At 45.2% G+C, this 18,440-nt stretch overlaps 2 protein-coding genes across 5 annotated transcripts in view; one reads left to right on the forward strand and one right to left on the reverse strand.

Annotated features, from left to right (window-relative positions):
* Positions 1–18,440, forward strand: part of LOC139011288 (ectonucleoside triphosphate diphosphohydrolase 5) — a 74,975-nt gene that overhangs the window by 42,793 nt on the left and 13,742 nt on the right. Inside the window, exon 1 of one of the 4 annotated variants that reach the window (XM_070416792.1) lies at positions 17,691–17,782. The exons of the other annotated variants lie outside the window; for them this stretch is intronic. Coding sequence (XP_070272893.1) covers positions 17,732–17,782 — 51 coding nt within the window. The 5' untranslated portion in view covers positions 17,691–17,731. Of the gene's footprint in view, positions 1–17,690; positions 17,783–18,440 lie in introns of those variants that run through there. 4 annotated transcript variants of the gene reach the window in all.
* COQ6 (coenzyme Q6, monooxygenase) lies at positions 1,532–17,425 on the reverse strand. The gene is made up of 12 exons (XM_070416869.1): positions 17,240–17,425; positions 11,429–11,563; positions 10,285–10,343; positions 9,887–10,010; positions 7,911–8,041; positions 7,106–7,213; positions 6,703–6,765; positions 6,400–6,507; positions 2,635–2,837; positions 2,440–2,555; positions 2,105–2,271; positions 1,532–1,664 (listed from the first exon to the last, which is right to left on the reverse strand). Exons 1-12 carry the CDS (start codon positions 17,400–17,402, stop codon positions 1,635–1,637), a joined length of 1,407 nt encoding a protein of 468 aa, XP_070272970.1. The 5' UTR covers positions 17,403–17,425; the 3' UTR covers positions 1,532–1,634.

The raw sequence follows: 18,440 nt of genomic DNA on the forward strand, positions 1-18,440 counted from the left end.
AAGACTCCACCAGTTTGACGGTTGAGAGAGGCAAGATTCCCTGGTCTTTGTCATAGCTTGTCTCTGAAGATTTTCTTATGGACAGAGGCTGTTCAGACTCCTTTGGTCATCCCAAGTACCTCCAGAACTCTTGGATAGATGCATTAACTCCAGAAATGGGTCTACCTAAATTCTGATAATCTTGACTAGAACATCTGGAGAGAATTAACCAGTTTATCCATGTTAGGAGCAATATGGAATAAGCATTTTTATTTCTTAGAAAAAATGACTTGTCTATAATGTCCTTTTGCCCCTTAGTGTACCTCTTGGGCCTCTTATTGAGGAATCTTATAGTGGCTAATATTGCTGGTTACGTTTCTTTTCTGTAAATGTGTTTATATATTTCAAATACTTAGGACCTGGCCTGACACATAGTGGATGTTGTGTGTTTACCATCATCATATGAAGAACATCCTCTGTGGTAACGGAGGGCCTTGCTAGATGTGCCTTAAAATTCTTCCTATTTTGCCTGATTTTATTTGCATACTTTTGGAGAGTCCATGTTCTCCTTTCCTGGGCTACCTTTCCAATTTTTGTGAAAGGTGACCTTTCTGGACTCTGCTAGTAGTCATACAACTTTCACAGTAGTTGCCATCTTTCATTCTGGGCACATCTTTCCAGAGATTCCAGGAACATTGTGACACTATCACTTTTTACTCTAGTATCTTATAAATTTTCTGCATTTGCCTGAAAAGCTCCCCTTTAGAAACATCTTTCTCATTCCTTCAATAACTAAGCTAAACTAAACAGAATAGTTTAGCTTGGTTCAAAAGCAGACTGTTTCTTCTCATTTCATCAACAAATCAGACTTTTGGACAAAATTTTCTCTACAGTATACAAATCTAATGGATCCCCAAATCTCTTCAAGGGGCATCTCTGGTACTGCGAAGTGAGCTCTTTAAACACCCACAGCACCCCTACACCCATCAGCCACCAGTCCGCAACCAAATATGACAAATTCTGCTGCTCATCAATCAGATTTTCCTTTTGACCTGGCTCCTGAAGTTCTCAAACCTGTGCAATGAAACTATTTATTGTTTTGTCACTGAACAGACAGTGGTGACCCAGAGAGGAACCATAAATAAAATTGAAATGGTGCTGTGATAAGGAAGTAATAATGAGCAACAAGATTTGGTTTTCTTTTTAGAAAGTCCAGTGCAAATTATTTTCAATTTTAAAACAGTAATTCTAACAAAAATGCACCAATTGAATATTTCTAATTCTTTATCAAAAGATAATTGTGTAAATTTATGACCAGCATTTAAAAAAAACTATAGATCTTCTCTTTAGAAAGGATTGTTAACAAGTGAAAATGAATGAGATAGCACCTTAAGTTGTTTTAGTAATAAAAAGTTATTTTCAACAAAAATCATAATAGTCTTCCTTTGGGGTTTTTCTTGGCTTGGTTTATATACCCCTCCCCACAGCAAATTATCACTCATTATTTGGGTTCCACAGACGCCTTAAATAAAGGAGAAAAGAAACTAGAGAATGCTAATATAAAGTCAGTTTATTAAATTAAATCTTGAAACTGTCTGATGGCCTTGGGAAAAGATGTTTATTTTCCTTCAATATAATCTGCAGAAAAGGAGCATTCATTTGCTTGCAAAAGCCATAATCTGTTCCTAAAGAGAAATGAAACAAAGTGAGTGATACTCTGACATTATGAGGGCGGGTGAAGAAAATACTTTGAAGTATCCAAAGTGATTAAAGCAAAAACTCAGCAAAAGTCCCAGATAGAGACTCTTCACAAGAGTCCCTCCAAAGTGCCTTTCAATGGATGTTTCTCAGTAGAAAAAGCTGACCAAGCAGCAGAAGGAGTTGAAGCATCTTTATCTTTGAAAGCCCCTACTTGCTATTTTAAGCCCTTCCTTATCCTGTGTAAAATTACTGCTTAGATAGGCCCTAGCACCAACAAGCCCAGCAAGGTCTTTTTTGCTCATTATTGCTGGAGAAGATAAAAAGGATAATTTTACAGCCAAGAAAATCAATTCAAATTAACTAAGTCATTGGCAAAGTCATTCCTCGGTGACCAAGGCTCTGAGAGCCATGCACGACCTCTTACTTTGAGTGGAGACACCGCATTTGTGGCCTGCAAGCCCCACGTCCTGAGCAGCACAAGAGGGGTAGCACTGGTGGAATAGAGCCTTTTTAGCAGGTCAGTAGCAGCCAGAAGAGCAGTGTTGTGACGTTGCCGGTCTGTCTCGTAACCTGTGAGGTGGCTCATGGAGCCTGGAGGAAAAAAGGAAAGTTACACCCTAATCACATAGTGAAGTTTTCTTTCCAAGAAAAGCGCACACACTTATGTCCACCACATCTGGCTACTGGGGCATTCAGGGGTCCTGGTTTTCCCTAACTACATGACCCCTGGATACTTCTTTAAGGTACCAGAATCCTTACCCAAGTCTTTCCCATCGAAGGCTGCAGTTCTAAGGTGATGGACCAAGCTGGAGATATCCCCAAAGCCCATGTTGACACCTTGTCCTGCCAGTGGATGGACTCTGTGGGCTGCATCCCTGCAAATGAAGCAGAGTTTTGGTGTGGCCTCCAGCAGCAGAGTGAGAAGGGAATAGCTCTGCCCTGCCATTATCTTACCCGATGAGCGCCAGCCGAGGCCGGACGTACTCAGCAGCATGTCCCAACCCAAGAGGAAACAGTACTCGGCTTTTGGCGTCCACCTTGGCTACGCTTGGCGGCAGCTGGCGAGCTGAGACCTTGGTGGGCTTCAGAAAGGCAACAGCGTAGTGCAGCATGGTGCTGGCCGAGTCAACGAAGTCTGTGTGGTTAGCATCACTCCACTGAGTAGCATCAGCCACAAAACAAAAGTGAAATTTCATCAGTGACTAGCAGAGAATTAAAAATTAAACAAGGAAACTCTTTTTATAACCAAAGCCAAGGGCAATGGTACCTAACATGCCTAAAATAATCTAGACCCCCAAGTGACAAGTCCCTCCAATAAAGGCAAAACACAGATTCCAGGTTGTAGGATTAAGCCAAATTGCTAAGCCCCAACCTCAATAACCTGCACCAGCCACAATGTAGCTCATTCTACAACATCCTCTTGCCTCTGACACGCCCCTCTGCATAGAATGTCCTCCCGCTTAGACTTCACCAGGATCTCACCTCAGAGCACCCAAGGCTGTCAGCTCTTTTTATAAACCTTCCAAACTCGCCTGTGTGCTCACCTCTGTTCCCATAGCATCCTATGCATACTTCTACCACTGTTCTGAAATTGTCATTTATGTGCCTTTCTCTTCACTTGACTATGAGCTGCCCTAAAAGCAGGGACTGTGTCTATCACCAGACCCTTTTATGTAGAAGGCACTTGTAATTATCTACACTAATAAAAGAGAAACATGGTAATTGGCGTACGACCGCTACCCTTCCCATTGGCTAATCAGCGTATCCTTATGCAAATTAACTGTCAGCCAAGATGGCAGCCGGCAGCCAGGCAGCTGGAAGCGAACATGAGGCTTGCTTGCTGCAGTGACTGCAGACTCCAACGGCCTCTGAGCTGGCAGTTTGAAACATTCTAACAAATATAGGCCAGGATCTCAGAGCTGAAGTTATACATTGTTTCGATTATAGAACCGAAACAAACCAGATACCTGCTCTCAGAGCTAGAGCCAGAGCTAAAGCTGGCCCAGAATAAAATAAAAAAAAGGAGCCGTTGGGATCTTCAATCAACAACCGCCAGCCTGAAAGAAGCCCTCAGCCCCTCACCCAGACTGGCCAGGCACCCCAGTGGGGACCCCCACCCTGATCCAGGACACCCTTCAGGGCAAACCAGCGGGCCCCCAGGCCTCTGTCCTATATAGTAAAAGGGTAATATGCCTCCCGGCACCGGGATCAGCGGAGCCGCGAGGCCTCCTGGCACCGTATCAGTGTGACAGGGGGCAGCGCCCAAACCCCCTGATCGGCCCTGCTCTGTGTGTGACAGGGTGTGGCGCCCCAACCGCCCCCCCCCCCCCCCCATGGGCCCTGCTCTGTGTGTGACAGGGTAGAGCCATAACCTCCCCATCGGCCCTGCCCTGAGTGTGACAGTGGCTGCGCCCCAACCCCCTGATCGGCCCTGCTCTGTGTGTGACAGGGTGCGGTGCCCCAACTCCCCCCCCCCCCCCCTCCCCCACGGACCCTGCTCTGTGTGTGACAGGGTAGAATCATAACCTCCCCATCGGCCCTGCCCTGAGTGTGACAGTGGTGGCACCCCAACCCCCTGATCGGCCCTGCTCCGTGTGTGACAGGGGGCGGTGCCCCAACTCCCCTATCGGCCCTACTCTGTGAGTGACAGGGGGGAGCTCCTCAACCCCCTGATGGTCCCTGCTCTGTGTGTGACAGGGGGGAGCTCCCCAACCCCCTGATGGGCCCTGCTCTGTGGGTGATAGGGTACGGAGCCCCAACCCCCCTGATGGGCCCTGTTCTGTACATGACAGGGGGCAGCGCCCCAACCCTCTGATCCGCCCTGCTCTGTGTGTGACAGGGGGCGGTGCCCCAACTCCCCTATTGGCCCTACTCTGTGAGTGAGAGGGGGGAGCTCCTCAACCCCCTGTTGGGCCCTGCTCTGTGTGTGACAGGGGGTGGCGCCCCAACTCCCCAATCGGCCCTGCTCTGAGCCCGACCAGGGGCTGCATCCAGGGATTGGGCCGGCCCTCTGCCATCTGGGAGCAGGCCTAAGCCAGCAGGTCATTATCTCCCGAGAGGTCCCAGACTGGGAGAGGGCACAGGATGGGCGGAGGAACCCCCTTTCCCCCCGAGTGCACAAATTTTTGTGCACCGGGCCTCTAGTCTATATAATAAAAGCCTAAGCAACAGTTACGGTGGAATGACCACCAGGGGGCAGATGCTCAATGCAGGAGCTGCCCCCTGGTGGTCAGTGCGCTTCCACAAGGGGAGCGCTGCTCAGCCAGAAGCCGGGCTCACAGCTGGCGAGCTCAGCGGCAGTGGTGGGAGCCTCTCCTATCTCCACAGCAGTGAGCCAAGAGGTAAGGATCAGCGAGGAGGCGGGTGATAAGGAGTGAGGGGTTCCGGACTGCGAGAGGGTACAGGCCGGGCTGAGGGACCCTCCCCCACCATAACCCCCTCCCCCAAGTGCATGAATTTCGTGCACCGGGCCTCTAGTTGCTAAATGAATGTCCTACAGAGGCCTGTGCCAGGAATACTAGTAGATGCTAAATGGCGGGGGTGGGGGGGGGTGTAGCAGTTATCTTGGAAGCCACTTCAGTATGTTTAGTTCCTTTTACTGTTACTACCATTGAGCAGTGAAACTTAAGTTCTTTGGTGTGAATTATTAGTGAGGTAGTGGAGTTTGGTAGTTAAAACCACAGACTTGAGGGAGAGCCTCATTTCAGAACCCAGCTTTGCACAAGAGGTAGGATCTTGGGCAAGTTACCTACCTCTAAATGAGCATGTTAACAGTACCTACCTCACAGAGTCACTGATTTAAATACATACATGCAGGTAAAACTCTTCCCCTGTACCTGGCACATAGTAAGCGCTCGATAAATGTTACCAATTATATTAGTGAATTTAGATAAATGTAGCATTTAAACTTCAGAAATCATGTGCCATATCTAAAAGCCATATTACTTCAGAATCATTACTATTTGAGCACCTATAATGTATGAGGTATGCTGCAAGCATTTTACGTAAAGTCTCTCATCTTAAGTCTTTACACTTTTATTATTATTAACCTCTCAGAGGTTGGTGATAGTATTTCCATTTTTCAGGAGATTTACAGTTAGTACCAGTATTGAACCTATGTCTGTCTAAAGCAAGGGTAGGGAACCCTTTTTCTGCCAGGGGCCATTTGGATATTTATAACGTCATTCAAGGACCATACAAAATTATCAGTTTAGAAATTAGCCTGCTATATTTGGTCAAACATTAACTAACTCACCCCTAATGCCTTGGCAGGGCCAGACCAAATGATTTTGCGGGCCTTACATGGCCCATGGGCCCGACATTCCCCACCTCTGGTCTAAAACTTTTAAGACCCCCACTGAAATGTGAATAACCCCTCTCCAAAACATTCTGATGAATTAGGCTTCAAAGGTTCAGGCACCTGGGACCCAGTAGAGCTGCTCAAGATTACCTAAGAATTACAGCTTCAAAAGAGGCCAGTGCTAACTTCCACCCAGGCAGCTGTTCAATCAGCGTAACAGCAGCCCCTGACCCTCAAAAGAGCACACAAGTTACTGATTCCTATTGTTTGGATTTCCCTGAATGCCCTCCTCCATGTCATCCAGACCAAGCCTTTCAGTTACAAAAGGGCAGCTGGTTGGTTACTTCTTTTTCCTACTCAAACTGCCTTTCTGTATCAACCCCTGCAACACCTCATCAGGCAGATAAGTTGATACTCACAAAGGCGGAGTTAATGGCATCCACAAAGTTCTCCTCGTCCATGCTGACCAGCTCTGCTGCGTGCTCATGGGATGTGGACCAGACCAAGGAACTCAAGGTGTCTGAGAGCTGTTTCAAAAGAACACCATCAACACTGAGAGCTAAAACTTCTGTTCTTGGGCACTATCAAGCACAAAGGTATGAAGGAGAAACGAAGCTAGCCTGGAGATAGTTCACTTGGAACCTGAAAATGGCTGAGAGAAAATGAAGTTCTAAAAGGGAGGCTGGATGTGTTTAAGCAGACTAGCCAGACAGACTTCTTACCGGGAGCAGAGCGATGGGCCCTGAGGGAAGAAATCTCTGCCAAGCTACATTGTTTTCTGTGACCTGTAATAGAAAGGAGACAGGTTGTGAGAAGTACACACATAAAACACCAGCAGGGTCCCCAGATGGTGGGCTCAGGGTCTTATTTTTTTTTTTTAAATCCTCCCCTGGGGATATGTTTATTGATTTTAGAGGGAGAAGAAGGGAGAGAGAAAGGGACAGGAAAATATCCATGTGAGAAAGAAACATCAATCGGTTGCCTCTTACATGTGCCCCAACTAGGGATCAAACCCGCAACCTAGGCATGCACCCTGACTGGAATCGAACCTGCCCTCTTTCAGTACACAGGACAATGTTCCAACCAACTGAACCATACTGGCCAGGGCTGGGCTCAGGATCTTACCTCCGATAAATGCAGAGTAGCCACAACAGCAGACTGGTCGTAGTCCCAGCTGACATTCTGGATTCCAGCAGCTTGCCGTACTCCTGAGTTGTGACCATCCGCACCAATCTGCACAGAGACAAGAGCCTGCTCAGTCTTACAATCTTTGAGTAAATGAAACTGCTCCAGAAGTTTGTCTCTGCCTCCTAAAGATTTCTCTAGTTCTAACTGCTGGAAAGCCCATCTATGGCAGACAACTTTTCATCATGCCTGCCTCACTCACAGCTCTAAAGGGGGGGCTCTACATATGTGACCCCGGCCTCAGCTGGGGTCGGACCAAAGCTGGACATCTGACCCACGAGGTGCCAGCCACAGGTTAAACCCAGCCAGATTCCCTTGCTATTTGGACTAGAAAGCAATAGGCAGGCACCAGAGCTGAACAGTCCTGATGTCAGGTGAGGGAGGGCTGCCATGGAAAAGGGAGAGCTGATGAGCAGAGAGAGGAAAAATATAAGACACAAGGAGATGACTTACAGGACTCCTGGGAGGGAAAGAACAGCCTCAATTTCTGATATTCTGGTTCCTGTCTGTGAGGCCAGCTGTCCTTATTTCATGACCTAAGATGGTCCAGGAGATTTGGTCCTGTACAGGATTTACAACAAGACCATCTTAACTGGAGCTGGCTTACTGGGTACTGGTCCTTATAACCAAAAGCTTAGCCTAAAATTAACATCAACTGTAGCTTAGATGGAAAACTAGAGGCCCTAGAATTGAGGCTACAATGTGGCTATGCAAGACCCCTGGCGAAATAAGAATCTTCAACTACCAACAATTTGGTCTGGAGGGTGCTGCCATCACCTAGGGTAATATGAACCCAAGGGCTGGAGTCTGCCATGGAAATCGGAGAAGGCCAGGTATAGCCGACTGCTTTGCTCCGGTAGAGAACAGTCACTCGGTCTAGGGAGGCCAGAAGAGAAAACACAAAACATTAGGAAGACAGCCCACACAGGCTTGAAGAAAAGCCGTAACTAAACCTAAAGCAAGGTCCCAGGACAGCTATCTCTTGTCCTTTACTCCTAAACAAAAAAAGATCGAAAAAAACCCTCATGTGACTGGTGCTGTCGTCTGAGAGCTGATAAACAACAAAACCACAGGGATGAATCAGTGTAAAAAATCAATCTCTCAGTGAATTATCAGCCTACAGCAGGCACTCTTCCCCTCCTGCTCTTCCAGTTCACTCTACGCTTAAATGAGCCCATGTGTGCTTTCAGAGTAAACAGCATGGAAATACCATGGGCTCAAACTTCTAGATTTCAGAACATTTTTCTTCCCCCTGGAAATCATTTTATTTCTCTGACCATAAAAATGATATGCTCACTGTAAAAGTCTGAACAAAAGAAAAGTTTAAAAGGGGGGTGGGGGGAACCACCCTCAATCATGCCACTCAGAGACAACTACAGTTAAGGCTTTGCCATAGAGCTTACCAAACAATTTCCATACATGTTTATGTGGCGTGCACACCCTCACACACACGAGTGGGATCATGTGACATGTAATATTTTTCACCAATAGACTGTGGGACATGTTTCTAAGTTACTAAATATTAGGTCTAAATTATCTTTAAAAGATGCACGGAAGCTCATTACATGGGTGATCTACTACCCATACCAAAAGCATTTCAGGTTGCTTCCAATTTTTTCTCTTTAGAATAACCCTAAAATACTTGCAAATCATATACTGAATAAGGAATTTATATTCAGAATACATAAAGAACTCTGGCCTGGCCGATATAGCTCAGGGGTTGAGAGTCGACCTATGAACCAAGAGGTCACGGTTCGATTCCTGATCAGGGCACATGCCAGGGTTGCGGGCTCAATCCCCAGTGGGGAGTATACAGCAGGCAGCCAATCAATAATTCTTTCTCATCACTGATGTTTCTAGCTCTCTCTTCCTCTCTGAAATCAATTTTTTTTAAATTAAAGAAGAACTCCCTATAACTCACAAAAAGACAAATAATCCAGTTTTTAAATGGGCAAAAGATTCTGAATACACCTTTCTCCAAAGACAAACAAATGACCAAAAAGCACATGAAAAGACACTCAACATTATTAGCCATCAGGGAAATACGATCCAAACTATAGTGAGATACCATTCCATAGTCACTAGGATAGCTATTTAAAAAAAAAGGGGGGGGGGGGGGGGCGGGTAGGAGCCCTGGCCGAGTAGCTCAGTTGGTTAGAGCATCCTCCCAATATGCCAAGTTTATGGGTTTGATCCCTGGTCAGGGCACATACAAGGGAATACAACTGGCAATAAAAAAGAATAAAGTACTGACACATGTTACAACATGAATACATCTCAAAAATACATTCAATAGAAGTCAGACACCAAAGAATACATGTTTTATGAGTCTAACTCTACGAAATGTCCAGAACAGGCAAATACCAAAAGACAGAAAGTAGAGTAGTGGTGCCAGGGGCTAGGGGTTGGATTGGGGAATATTATGAATGACCTCCAGGTTTCCTCTGAGGTAATGGAAATATTCTAAAATCATGTGATGATGGTGGCATAACTCTATAAATAAAAAAATCATTGAACTGTACACTTAAAATGGGTAAATTTTTTGGTATGTAAATTATACCTGGATAAAGCTGTAAAAGAAAAACCCTAAGTATCAGAATGTTTGTTTATGGTGCACATTCAGTATTTGTAAAAGGGATCCTTTCTTCCAATGAGCCCAGAGTAATTCTAAAGAGTTCACCTTCCAGAGAAAGAAAGGGCGACGGAGAGGTGGGGCCTCACCTGACACGGCCTCCAGCTGCTTCGTGAGGGCATGCATGATGACGTCGTTCTCCACTATATAGCCCATGTCATCCAGGTTATCCTTGTCGAACATGATCAGGGCCTCTGAGCAGGCGTCCCACACCTGGCAACACAAAGGGAACGTCTGCGTGACAACCCAAGGAAAAGGAAACATTACTGCTTTCCTGAGTGACAGAGCAGAATAATCACACACTGTCAACCCCTCTGGCAGGACATAAGGAGAAGAAAATTCTCTTGGGAATGCTTTGCCCCACTTTCTTAGACGGAGTGTGGACACTGATTCTTGCCACATTCTCAGAAAACCTGGAGAATGTGGACTCTAATATCTTAACACAAGACAGACCAAGGTATCTTGCCAAGAATGATAAAGGAAGCACCTGCATTCGCCGAAAGGCTCTGTATCTCATGTTGCAGATGTGGTCCCAGGCACCGAAACCTACAAAAGAAAGGATCCATGTAGAGAGCAGAGCATCCTTCCTGGGCTCCCCTGTGTCCCTCCGTCTTGTTGTTAGAGGTTGTTCTCAGTGTTCTCCATAATAGAGAAATACTCTCCCCTTCTGTCCTGTTTGATGGCAGGAGCTACGCTACTCTGTTCCCCAGTTTAGATTACAGTATGAAAAAGACCAGCTTTCATGATCAACAGGTCAAATCACATTGTAAAGTGGGGGAAACGAATAAGGAAATCTAAGCCATACTGTTCTTTTTCCTTTGCCATCCTATTGAAGTTACAAACTCTGAATAAAGACTACTCTTTGTTGATCTCCATGGCACTGAAGAGATTCAACATTGAGGAAATATTTACAGAGAACCTAAAATGTGACAAATACATTTCTAGGTACTGAGCAAAAAGTGGAAACCAAATGGACAAAGTCCCTACCTTTCTGTAGCTAACATTCTAATGTATTATTTGTAGTAAACAAATACATAATATAATGTCAGGTGGTAGTGTTATGAAGAAAAATAAAGCAATATAAGGGGCTAGAGAGTGATACAAGAGTCTATTTTAGATAAGGTGGTTCCAGACAGGATAGTCTGAGGGAATAAATTTGGCAGAGACTTAAAGACAATTTGCTGACAGCTGGTCCTGTTTGCACACATCCATCTTCACCCCAAAAGCATTTATTACACAGGCTCCCTAGCTTCCTACAGGGCGGACTCTGGGAATGAAGAGGGCGGGGCTACTGGAAGTGAATGCTCATAGTTAGTTCATATAGTTTTAGTTCCACCCATTTATAATGACCCCACATCACAAATGAAGTCTATGCGATGGACCCACATGTCCCAAGGATGTCTTCCTCAGACTGGGAATTGGCACATTAACGATTTCAGAGGTCCTTATCTTCAACTACGTGCCAGACTCCAACCACACCCCTCTCTCCCACCCGCCTCAGCGAGCTCCCTCGGCCCAGATGCCCTGGTGACTCTGCCTCCGCCCAGATGCTCTGGTGACTGCCTGTGGGGCACCCTGGGGAGCCGAGAGAGACAGGAGATTGGTTCTATGAGAGAGGATGTTCTACTCACTGCTGAGAAGGGTTGCAGAGCCAGGGGAAATGGAGCTGACCCTGTTGCTGTAAGTTTCTGGCAATTTCTCCAATACTTTCTTTGGACCTGCTTCTAGCAACAGGATTTTCTTATCATGAAAGTGAATATCATATCCTAAAAAAAAAAAAAAAAAAAAAAAAAGAGGCAAAAGTTTATATCATTTTAGGAAAATCAGAATTTATTTTTTCATTGCCAAGAGAAGCAACAATTAATTCCTGAACCCTTAGGTACAAATTTCTTACAAAGCACATGCTGGGGTCCAATCCCAGCGGGTCCAGGGGTCCCCAAAGGTGTGGACGGAGTCAGCGAAGAAGGAATGACACGAAGACAGCCTTCAGTTGATCAGCAGCCTAGTCAGGACCTATAGCCAGGATCTCCAGCCAAAGTTCTGGTCGGAGTTCTGGTTAGGATCTGATGAGGATCTGATGTTTATTGTCTTGTTACATCCGTATTTATACCAGCCGATTTTAATCCTGTCAATTTCTATTACAAAGGTTAGGGCATTTCTTATCTCCATTCCAGGGAGTAAAGATTATGTAGCTTAACTACCCGCCTGGCACTTAATTAAGGGGTTGTATCCCCTCCCTAACCTCAGGGAAAAATCCCCACCTGGGGGAACAACCTTTCTCAGAGAGGTGACCTTGGTTAAAACACATGGCGCTAAGGAGAGCAAACATATTAAGAACAATATGCTATATATGCCAGGTCCCTTGAAACATATGCTGTGCAGATGTTTCTTTCCTGCAGCGACTGTGTCTAGCAGCAAGGATGGACCAGCTTCCGGCAAGCACACAAAGAGGAAACACCATGCAGAGTCCTAAGCAATAACATATACCACCATTTCAGCCATGAGCCACCCTGCCAACTGCCGTAAGGTAGTATTTAGACACCAGATATTTCTAATCCTCAAAAAATAACATCACTGAAAATTACAAATCCTGTTCAACAGAAAAAATGTAGTTAATAAGCAAAATTCATTGTGGCGTCGAGATTAACTCAAGGATAAAGAATTAGTCTGTAAAAGGGGGCCAAAAATACATCAGTTGTGCCTACAAATCTGATCCTAAAACATTGCAGAGGAAGTAAAAAGGGAACTTGGGCCCAGCTGGGGTGGCTCAGTGGTCGAGCGTCGACCTATGAACCAGGAGGCTAGGGTTTGATTGCCGGTTAGGGCACATGCCCAGGTTGCAGGCTCCATCCACAATGTGGGGTGTACAGGAGGCAGCCAATCAATGATTCTCTCTCATCATTGATGTTTCTACCTCTCTCTCCCTCTCTCTCCCTCTCTGAAATCAATAAAAAATTATTTAAAATAAAAAAGGCGGGGGGGGGGGGGGGGGCGGGCTTGGGGATTCCATCACTGAGTGTCTGTAGCACATTACAGTCCCTCCAGTGTCTCAGAAAAAGACACAGGGGAAAAACATGCAGTGAGTTGCTGCTGCCAATAAAGGAGAAAAATATATGATAGAATTGCCCAACCACCTCCCCCGACCCCGTTCCTCTAGGAGAGCTTCCTCTCATTCCTCCTTTGATCAGTTATTTACAAATCTTTCTCCTTTGCTAGATTCTAAACTCCTAGGGGACAGGAATTTTTTCCCCCCTTATATTAATATCCCCAGCAGCAAATGCTGTTATCTCCTCAATCCATAAAGTACAAAGATAATGTCTTCACAGAGATTTTTGTTAAACAAGAGACCAGGAAACTAACAAGAAAAGAATTAGATTTCCAAACACATTATAAGATATAGCCAAGTTTAATACTTTATTTTTTAGCTATTTAATGTAACATATTAGAAAACTCATTTGTCAAAAAAATATTAGAGAATTTACAAGTTTACAAATAACAATGTAAAAGGGAAATACAGATATTTCAAGCCTAGAACAGAAATTTGAGTTTGAAGAAAAATCAAGGAAAACATAAACTGACTGATATGACAAGATGAAGAGCCATCTATCTAAAATCAAATGGGTGTGGAACTATAAAGTAAGGTCAGTCAGGATATAACTACTGACAAGGCATTTTCTTTGGCATACATGCCATGACGATCAAGGGGAGACATTAGCACACACAAAATCCCAAGCAGGTAGTTCACCTGACTCAACAGGAGAAAACACCCCCCACTGCACCTGCCTATGAAAGGTGTATAACATTGTACAAAAGTTAAGAGGTAAAGTTATTACAAGACAATTAAGCACTTCCCTGTGTTTCTCATTCTCAAAGTGTGGTCCTCAGATCTGCATCCCTCCCCAGAGACACATGTTAATAAAGGGCCTCACCTGGGCAAACGGAATCAGTTACTGGAGGTAGAAGTGTGAACCCTCATTTCTAAAGTATCCCCCACAAACGGGCAACAATGATTGTCCTTAAAGAGAACTGGGTGGCTAACAATAAAAAATGAAGTCTTACTTTATATGCTTTACTAGAGGCTCGGTGTACGGACTTGTGGGGGAGGAAGGGGGTCCCTCGGCATGGCCTGCGGGGATCGGGCCTAAACCAGCAGTCCAACGCTGCCTGCCGCTCCTGCTCATCCCTGCACCGCTGTGCCTGCTGCCACCCCTCAGTAGGCTCACGGCCACTCTGCTGCGGTCTCCAGGCTGTGGTGGCCAGCCGTGAGCCCTGCAACTGGCACCCCTCGGTCAGCTGAGCGGCGCTCCCGCTGTGGGAGCGCACTGACCACCAGGGGGCAGCGCCTGCATTGAGCGTCTGCCCCCTGGTGATAAGTGCGCGTCATAGCAACCGGTTGAACAGTCAAATGGTTGCTTAGGCTTTTATATATATATATATATATATATATATATATATATATATATATATATATATGCCTATATCCAATACCCTTTGTATTTCAAAATTCCTTTTGAATTTTATATATGTGCCTGTCTTAGTTTTTCAAAACCCAAAACCAAAGCAAAACAAAACAACCCAGGTGATTCTTAAATGCACCTGAGAACCACTATTTTAATTCATTTATCAATAGGTACAACCAAAATAGCTGTCAGGGAGAAAGGGTATATACACAAAAATCTTTGCTTTTCCTAATTACTGGCTTTTGAGTGCAAATTACTTAAGTTTTCTTGAGCTTTAACTTCCTTACCTGCACAATCGTCAAGATTATTATGAAGATTAAATAAAAATGTATATAGAATACTTTAAAATATGCCTATCCATAGCAAGTGCTTAACAATTGATAACTATGTTTTCTATAATTACTTTGAGACTCAAGCCCATCAGCTTATACATAGCATTGTTTCCCACCAGTTTCCTAGAAGAGGAACCACACTCTAATTCTCAAGTCAACAGAAAAATCAAACCTAATTTCTGAAAGTCACTGTACAGTTGTTAAAAGCAAACTTTCCTGAGTTTGGTAGCCTGGGTTTGAATTCAGATTCTCCTAGTGCCTGGTTATGAGACTCTGGTCCTTACTTAACCTTTGCCAGGCAACTTTTCTCAGATAAGATATGAAAGTAATATCTACCTCACAGGGTAGTGAAGCAGCCAAAACTATAAATATGAAAGCAAAGTTCTTACCTCACCTTATACACAAAGTTTAACTCAAAGTAGATGATAGGCTTAAATGTAAGAGCTAAAACTATAAAACTCTCAAAAGAAAGCATAGGAGTGAACCTTCATGACTTTGGGTTAGGTAATGATTTCTTAGATATGACACCAAAAACGTAAGTGGTGAAAGACTGGTAAGTTCAATTTCATCAAAATTAAAAACTTTTGACGCTAGCCGGTTTGGCTCAGTGGTTAGAGTGTTGGCCTGCAGACTGAGGGTTGGGGGTTCAATTCCAGTCAAGGGCATGTACCTGGATTGCAGGCTGGATCCTCATTCCCAGTCGGTCTGTGTGCAGGAGGCAACCAATCAATGTCTCTCACATCGATGTTTCTCTCTCTGTCTTTCCCCCTCTCTTCCACTCTCTCTAAAAATCAATGGAAAAAATATCCTCAGGTAAGGAACAAAAAATAAAAAGTAAAAAACTTTTGGGCTTCAAAGGACACCATCAAGAAAGTGAAAAGACAACCCACAAAATGGGAGAAAATATTTGCAAATCATTTCTCTGACAAGGGATGTGTACTGAGAATTCATGAAAAGCTCTTACAACTCAAAAATAAAGACAAATAGTTCAAATGGGCAAAAACTGTAACAGGCATTTCCCCAAAAGATATACAAATGACCAATAAGCATATGAAAGGATGTTCACCACCACTCGTCTTTATGGAGATGCAACTCAAAACCAGGAGATACCACTTCACACTCAATGGAATGACTAAAAACAAAAGAATATTAACAAGTGTCCAGGATGTAGAAAAACTGGACCACTCCTATATTGCTGGGAGGAATGTAAAATGGTGCGACCAGTTTGGAACACTGGCTGAATTACCATATGACCCAGCAATTCCACTCCTAGGAATCTATTTAAGATAACCAAAAATATGTTTACACAAAAGCATATACACAAAATCATCCATCACTTAATGAATGTATGAACAAAATGTATTATATCCACACAATGGAGTATTACTCAGCCATAAAATGAATGAAGTATTGGCACATGAACCTTGAGAACATTAAGTAGATTTCATGTAGATGGAAATGTCCAGTGAAAGCAAATCTACAGACAGAAAAATACATGAGTGGTTGCCTAGAGCAGTGACTTGCAACCAGTGGTGCTGCAGGAATTTTTAAAACATGCAATCCCTGACTAGTCAGGGGCACTGACCTCTTTCCCTTGTCAAATTCAAAAATGGCAACTGTGAATGAGTCAAAATTATAACTATTTATACCTATTTTTTTGTCAGATCGGCAAAAAATACATGTTTTGGTGCGCCACGGAATTTCAGTAATTAGTTTATGTGTGCCATGAGATGAAAGCCATTGAAAATCACTGGCCTAGAGCTAAGACTGGGGGGAAATGGGCAGTGGCTGCCAATGAGTTCAGATTTCTTTTGGAGGTAATAAACATGTTCCAAAATTTGTCGTGATGGCTGCACAGTTCTGTGAGTACACAAAAAAACACGCACATTAAATTATATGCTTCAAATGGGTGAACTTTAACTCTGGCCCCGTAGCTCAGTGTGTTACAGTGTCCCATCCACCAAGGTTGCGGTTCCATCCAAACAACAATCAACCAATGAATGCAAAAATAAGCGAGACAACAAATCCATGTTTCTCTCTCTCTCAAATCTGTCAATAAATAAAATAGTGGTAAATGGGTGAAATGTATGGTATGCAAATTATATTTCAATGAAGCTGTTAAAACACACACACACACACACACACACACACACACACAGAAAGAGGAAAGAAAGGAAAGAGGGGGAGGGGGAGGGAGAAAACACCTAGCCCAATGCAACAATACCTGACTGCTTCCAGTTTCGCCCACAGCTAAATAACCCTGAGCAGGTCTACACTGAGTGGCCAGATTATTATGACCACCCCATCAGTACTTCCAAAAATACTGAACACTGAAAACTCCCTAAGCAAATACTCTCTCTCAAGGTTTTATTATTATTACTTGCATAACTAATTCACTTCATGGTCATAATGATCTGGCCACTCAGTGTTTCCCTTCAGGTTGGAAGGACTCCCAAGGTACCTCCCACTTTTGACCCTTCGGCACCCGAAGAACCAAACGCTGGCCCTGGGGCCCCGGGGATCCTCTGGGGAGGGAAGGGGCCACAAGATCCGGAACGCTCAGACTTTGGGAAAACAGTGCCAGACTTCCAGGTCCCCACCGGTCCACGGCCCCTCTCCCCCACACGGCTGGCCTTGGAGATGCGCTTACCCAAGGCACAGGCCATGGCGGCGCCCACCAGGCCTCCACCTGACACCACCACATCGTACACGGTGTCTGCCGGGGCGCCGGCCCACCTCCGGCAGGAGACTAGCGGGCCTCTGCGGGCCGCACGTGCAGCCCCGACCCGGCTCCCAGCCAACAGAGCCGCCATGGTCCAGACCCGCTCCCTCCTCGGCACCCTGCTAGGCCCGCCTCGGGTAGCACTTCCAGAGCAAAGCCCTCCAATCACTTGCCGCCTCAGCCTCGCGGTCTCAGAACCGGAAATAGGGCGTGAAAGGGAATAGCCAATCGTAGAACAAGTCTTGCCTCGTTGGGCGGGATGGATTGGAGGCTCCCTGGTGGGGGACTGGTTCAAGCATCCGCCTGGGAGCCAATCAGAGCACAGGTCTAGAAAGGGGCGGGACTTGGCTTGCGTAGGTAGCGCCGCCACCGCAGTCACCGCTGGTGTCGCGGACGCTCTGTCTCTGCTCCACTGAGAAGATGACCGTGGGGAGGCGTGCGGGAGCCTCGGCCGGCGCTCGGAGCCTTCAGGTGAGGAAGAAAACAGAGGAGGAAATCAGGTCTGGGCCCCGGAAAGGAGTGCCTAAGAGAGGAAAGTGTTTGACGTTGCCTTGGAGACAGACGTAGGGGCGTGGTCCCGAGGGGCGTGGGATTAAAATTGGTCCCGTTTAGCCCTGCCTGAACCCATGAGCCCTATGTCAGGCTCTTCGCAGAACCGTGCAATGGCCCTCAGTTTTCGCTTTATCCTCTCAGCTACCCTAGGGCTGTCGTGGACTGTTGTCTCCATTTTGTAGAAGAGAAAACCGTGGCACAGAGATTAAGAAATTTGCCCCCAAATCCATATAAACAAAGTAGAATGGTGATTGCTTAGGGCTGGCGGGAAGGATGAGGGGTGAGCTGGGAAGTGAGGGGGGGAAGGGTTGGGAAGGTTGGGGGAAACCGGGAGTGACTGCTAAATGGTATGGGGCTTCTTTTTGGAGTGATTAACATGTAAAACTGGTAGCGGTTGCACAACTGTGAATATATTAAAACCCACTGCATACTTTATTTATTTTTATTTTTAATTTATTTTATTGAGTTTTTACAGAGAGGAAGGGAGAGCGATAGTTAGAAACATCGATGAGAGAGAAACATCGATCAGCTGCCTCCTGCACACCTCCTACTGGGGATGTGCCCACAACCAAGGTAC

The sequence above is a fragment of the Myotis yumanensis genome, unplaced genomic scaffold (assembly GCF_028538775.1).
Source record: "Myotis yumanensis isolate MYYU_CA2020_CCGP unplaced genomic scaffold, mMyoYum1.0.hap1 SCAF_1, whole genome shotgun sequence".
Classification (NCBI taxonomy): Eukaryota; Metazoa; Chordata; class Mammalia; order Chiroptera; family Vespertilionidae; genus Myotis; species Myotis yumanensis.

What these genes read in the sequence shown, in the direction of transcription:
- COQ6 (XM_070416869.1), bottom strand. Translation starts at nt 17,402, where the DNA reads ATGGCGGCTCTGTTGGCTGGGAGCCGGGTCGGGGCTGCACGTGCGGCC. An exon ending in CGCCATGGCCTGTGCCTTGG is followed by an intron (nt 11,564 to 17,239) that starts GTAAGCGCATCT and finishes TTTTTTTTTTAG; the next exon opens with GATATGATATTCACTTTCAT. An exon ending in ATGCGGTGTCTCCACTCAAA is followed by an intron (nt 1,665 to 2,104) that starts GTAAGAGGTCGT and finishes ATTTCTCTTTAG; the next exon opens with GAACAGATTATGGCTTTTGC.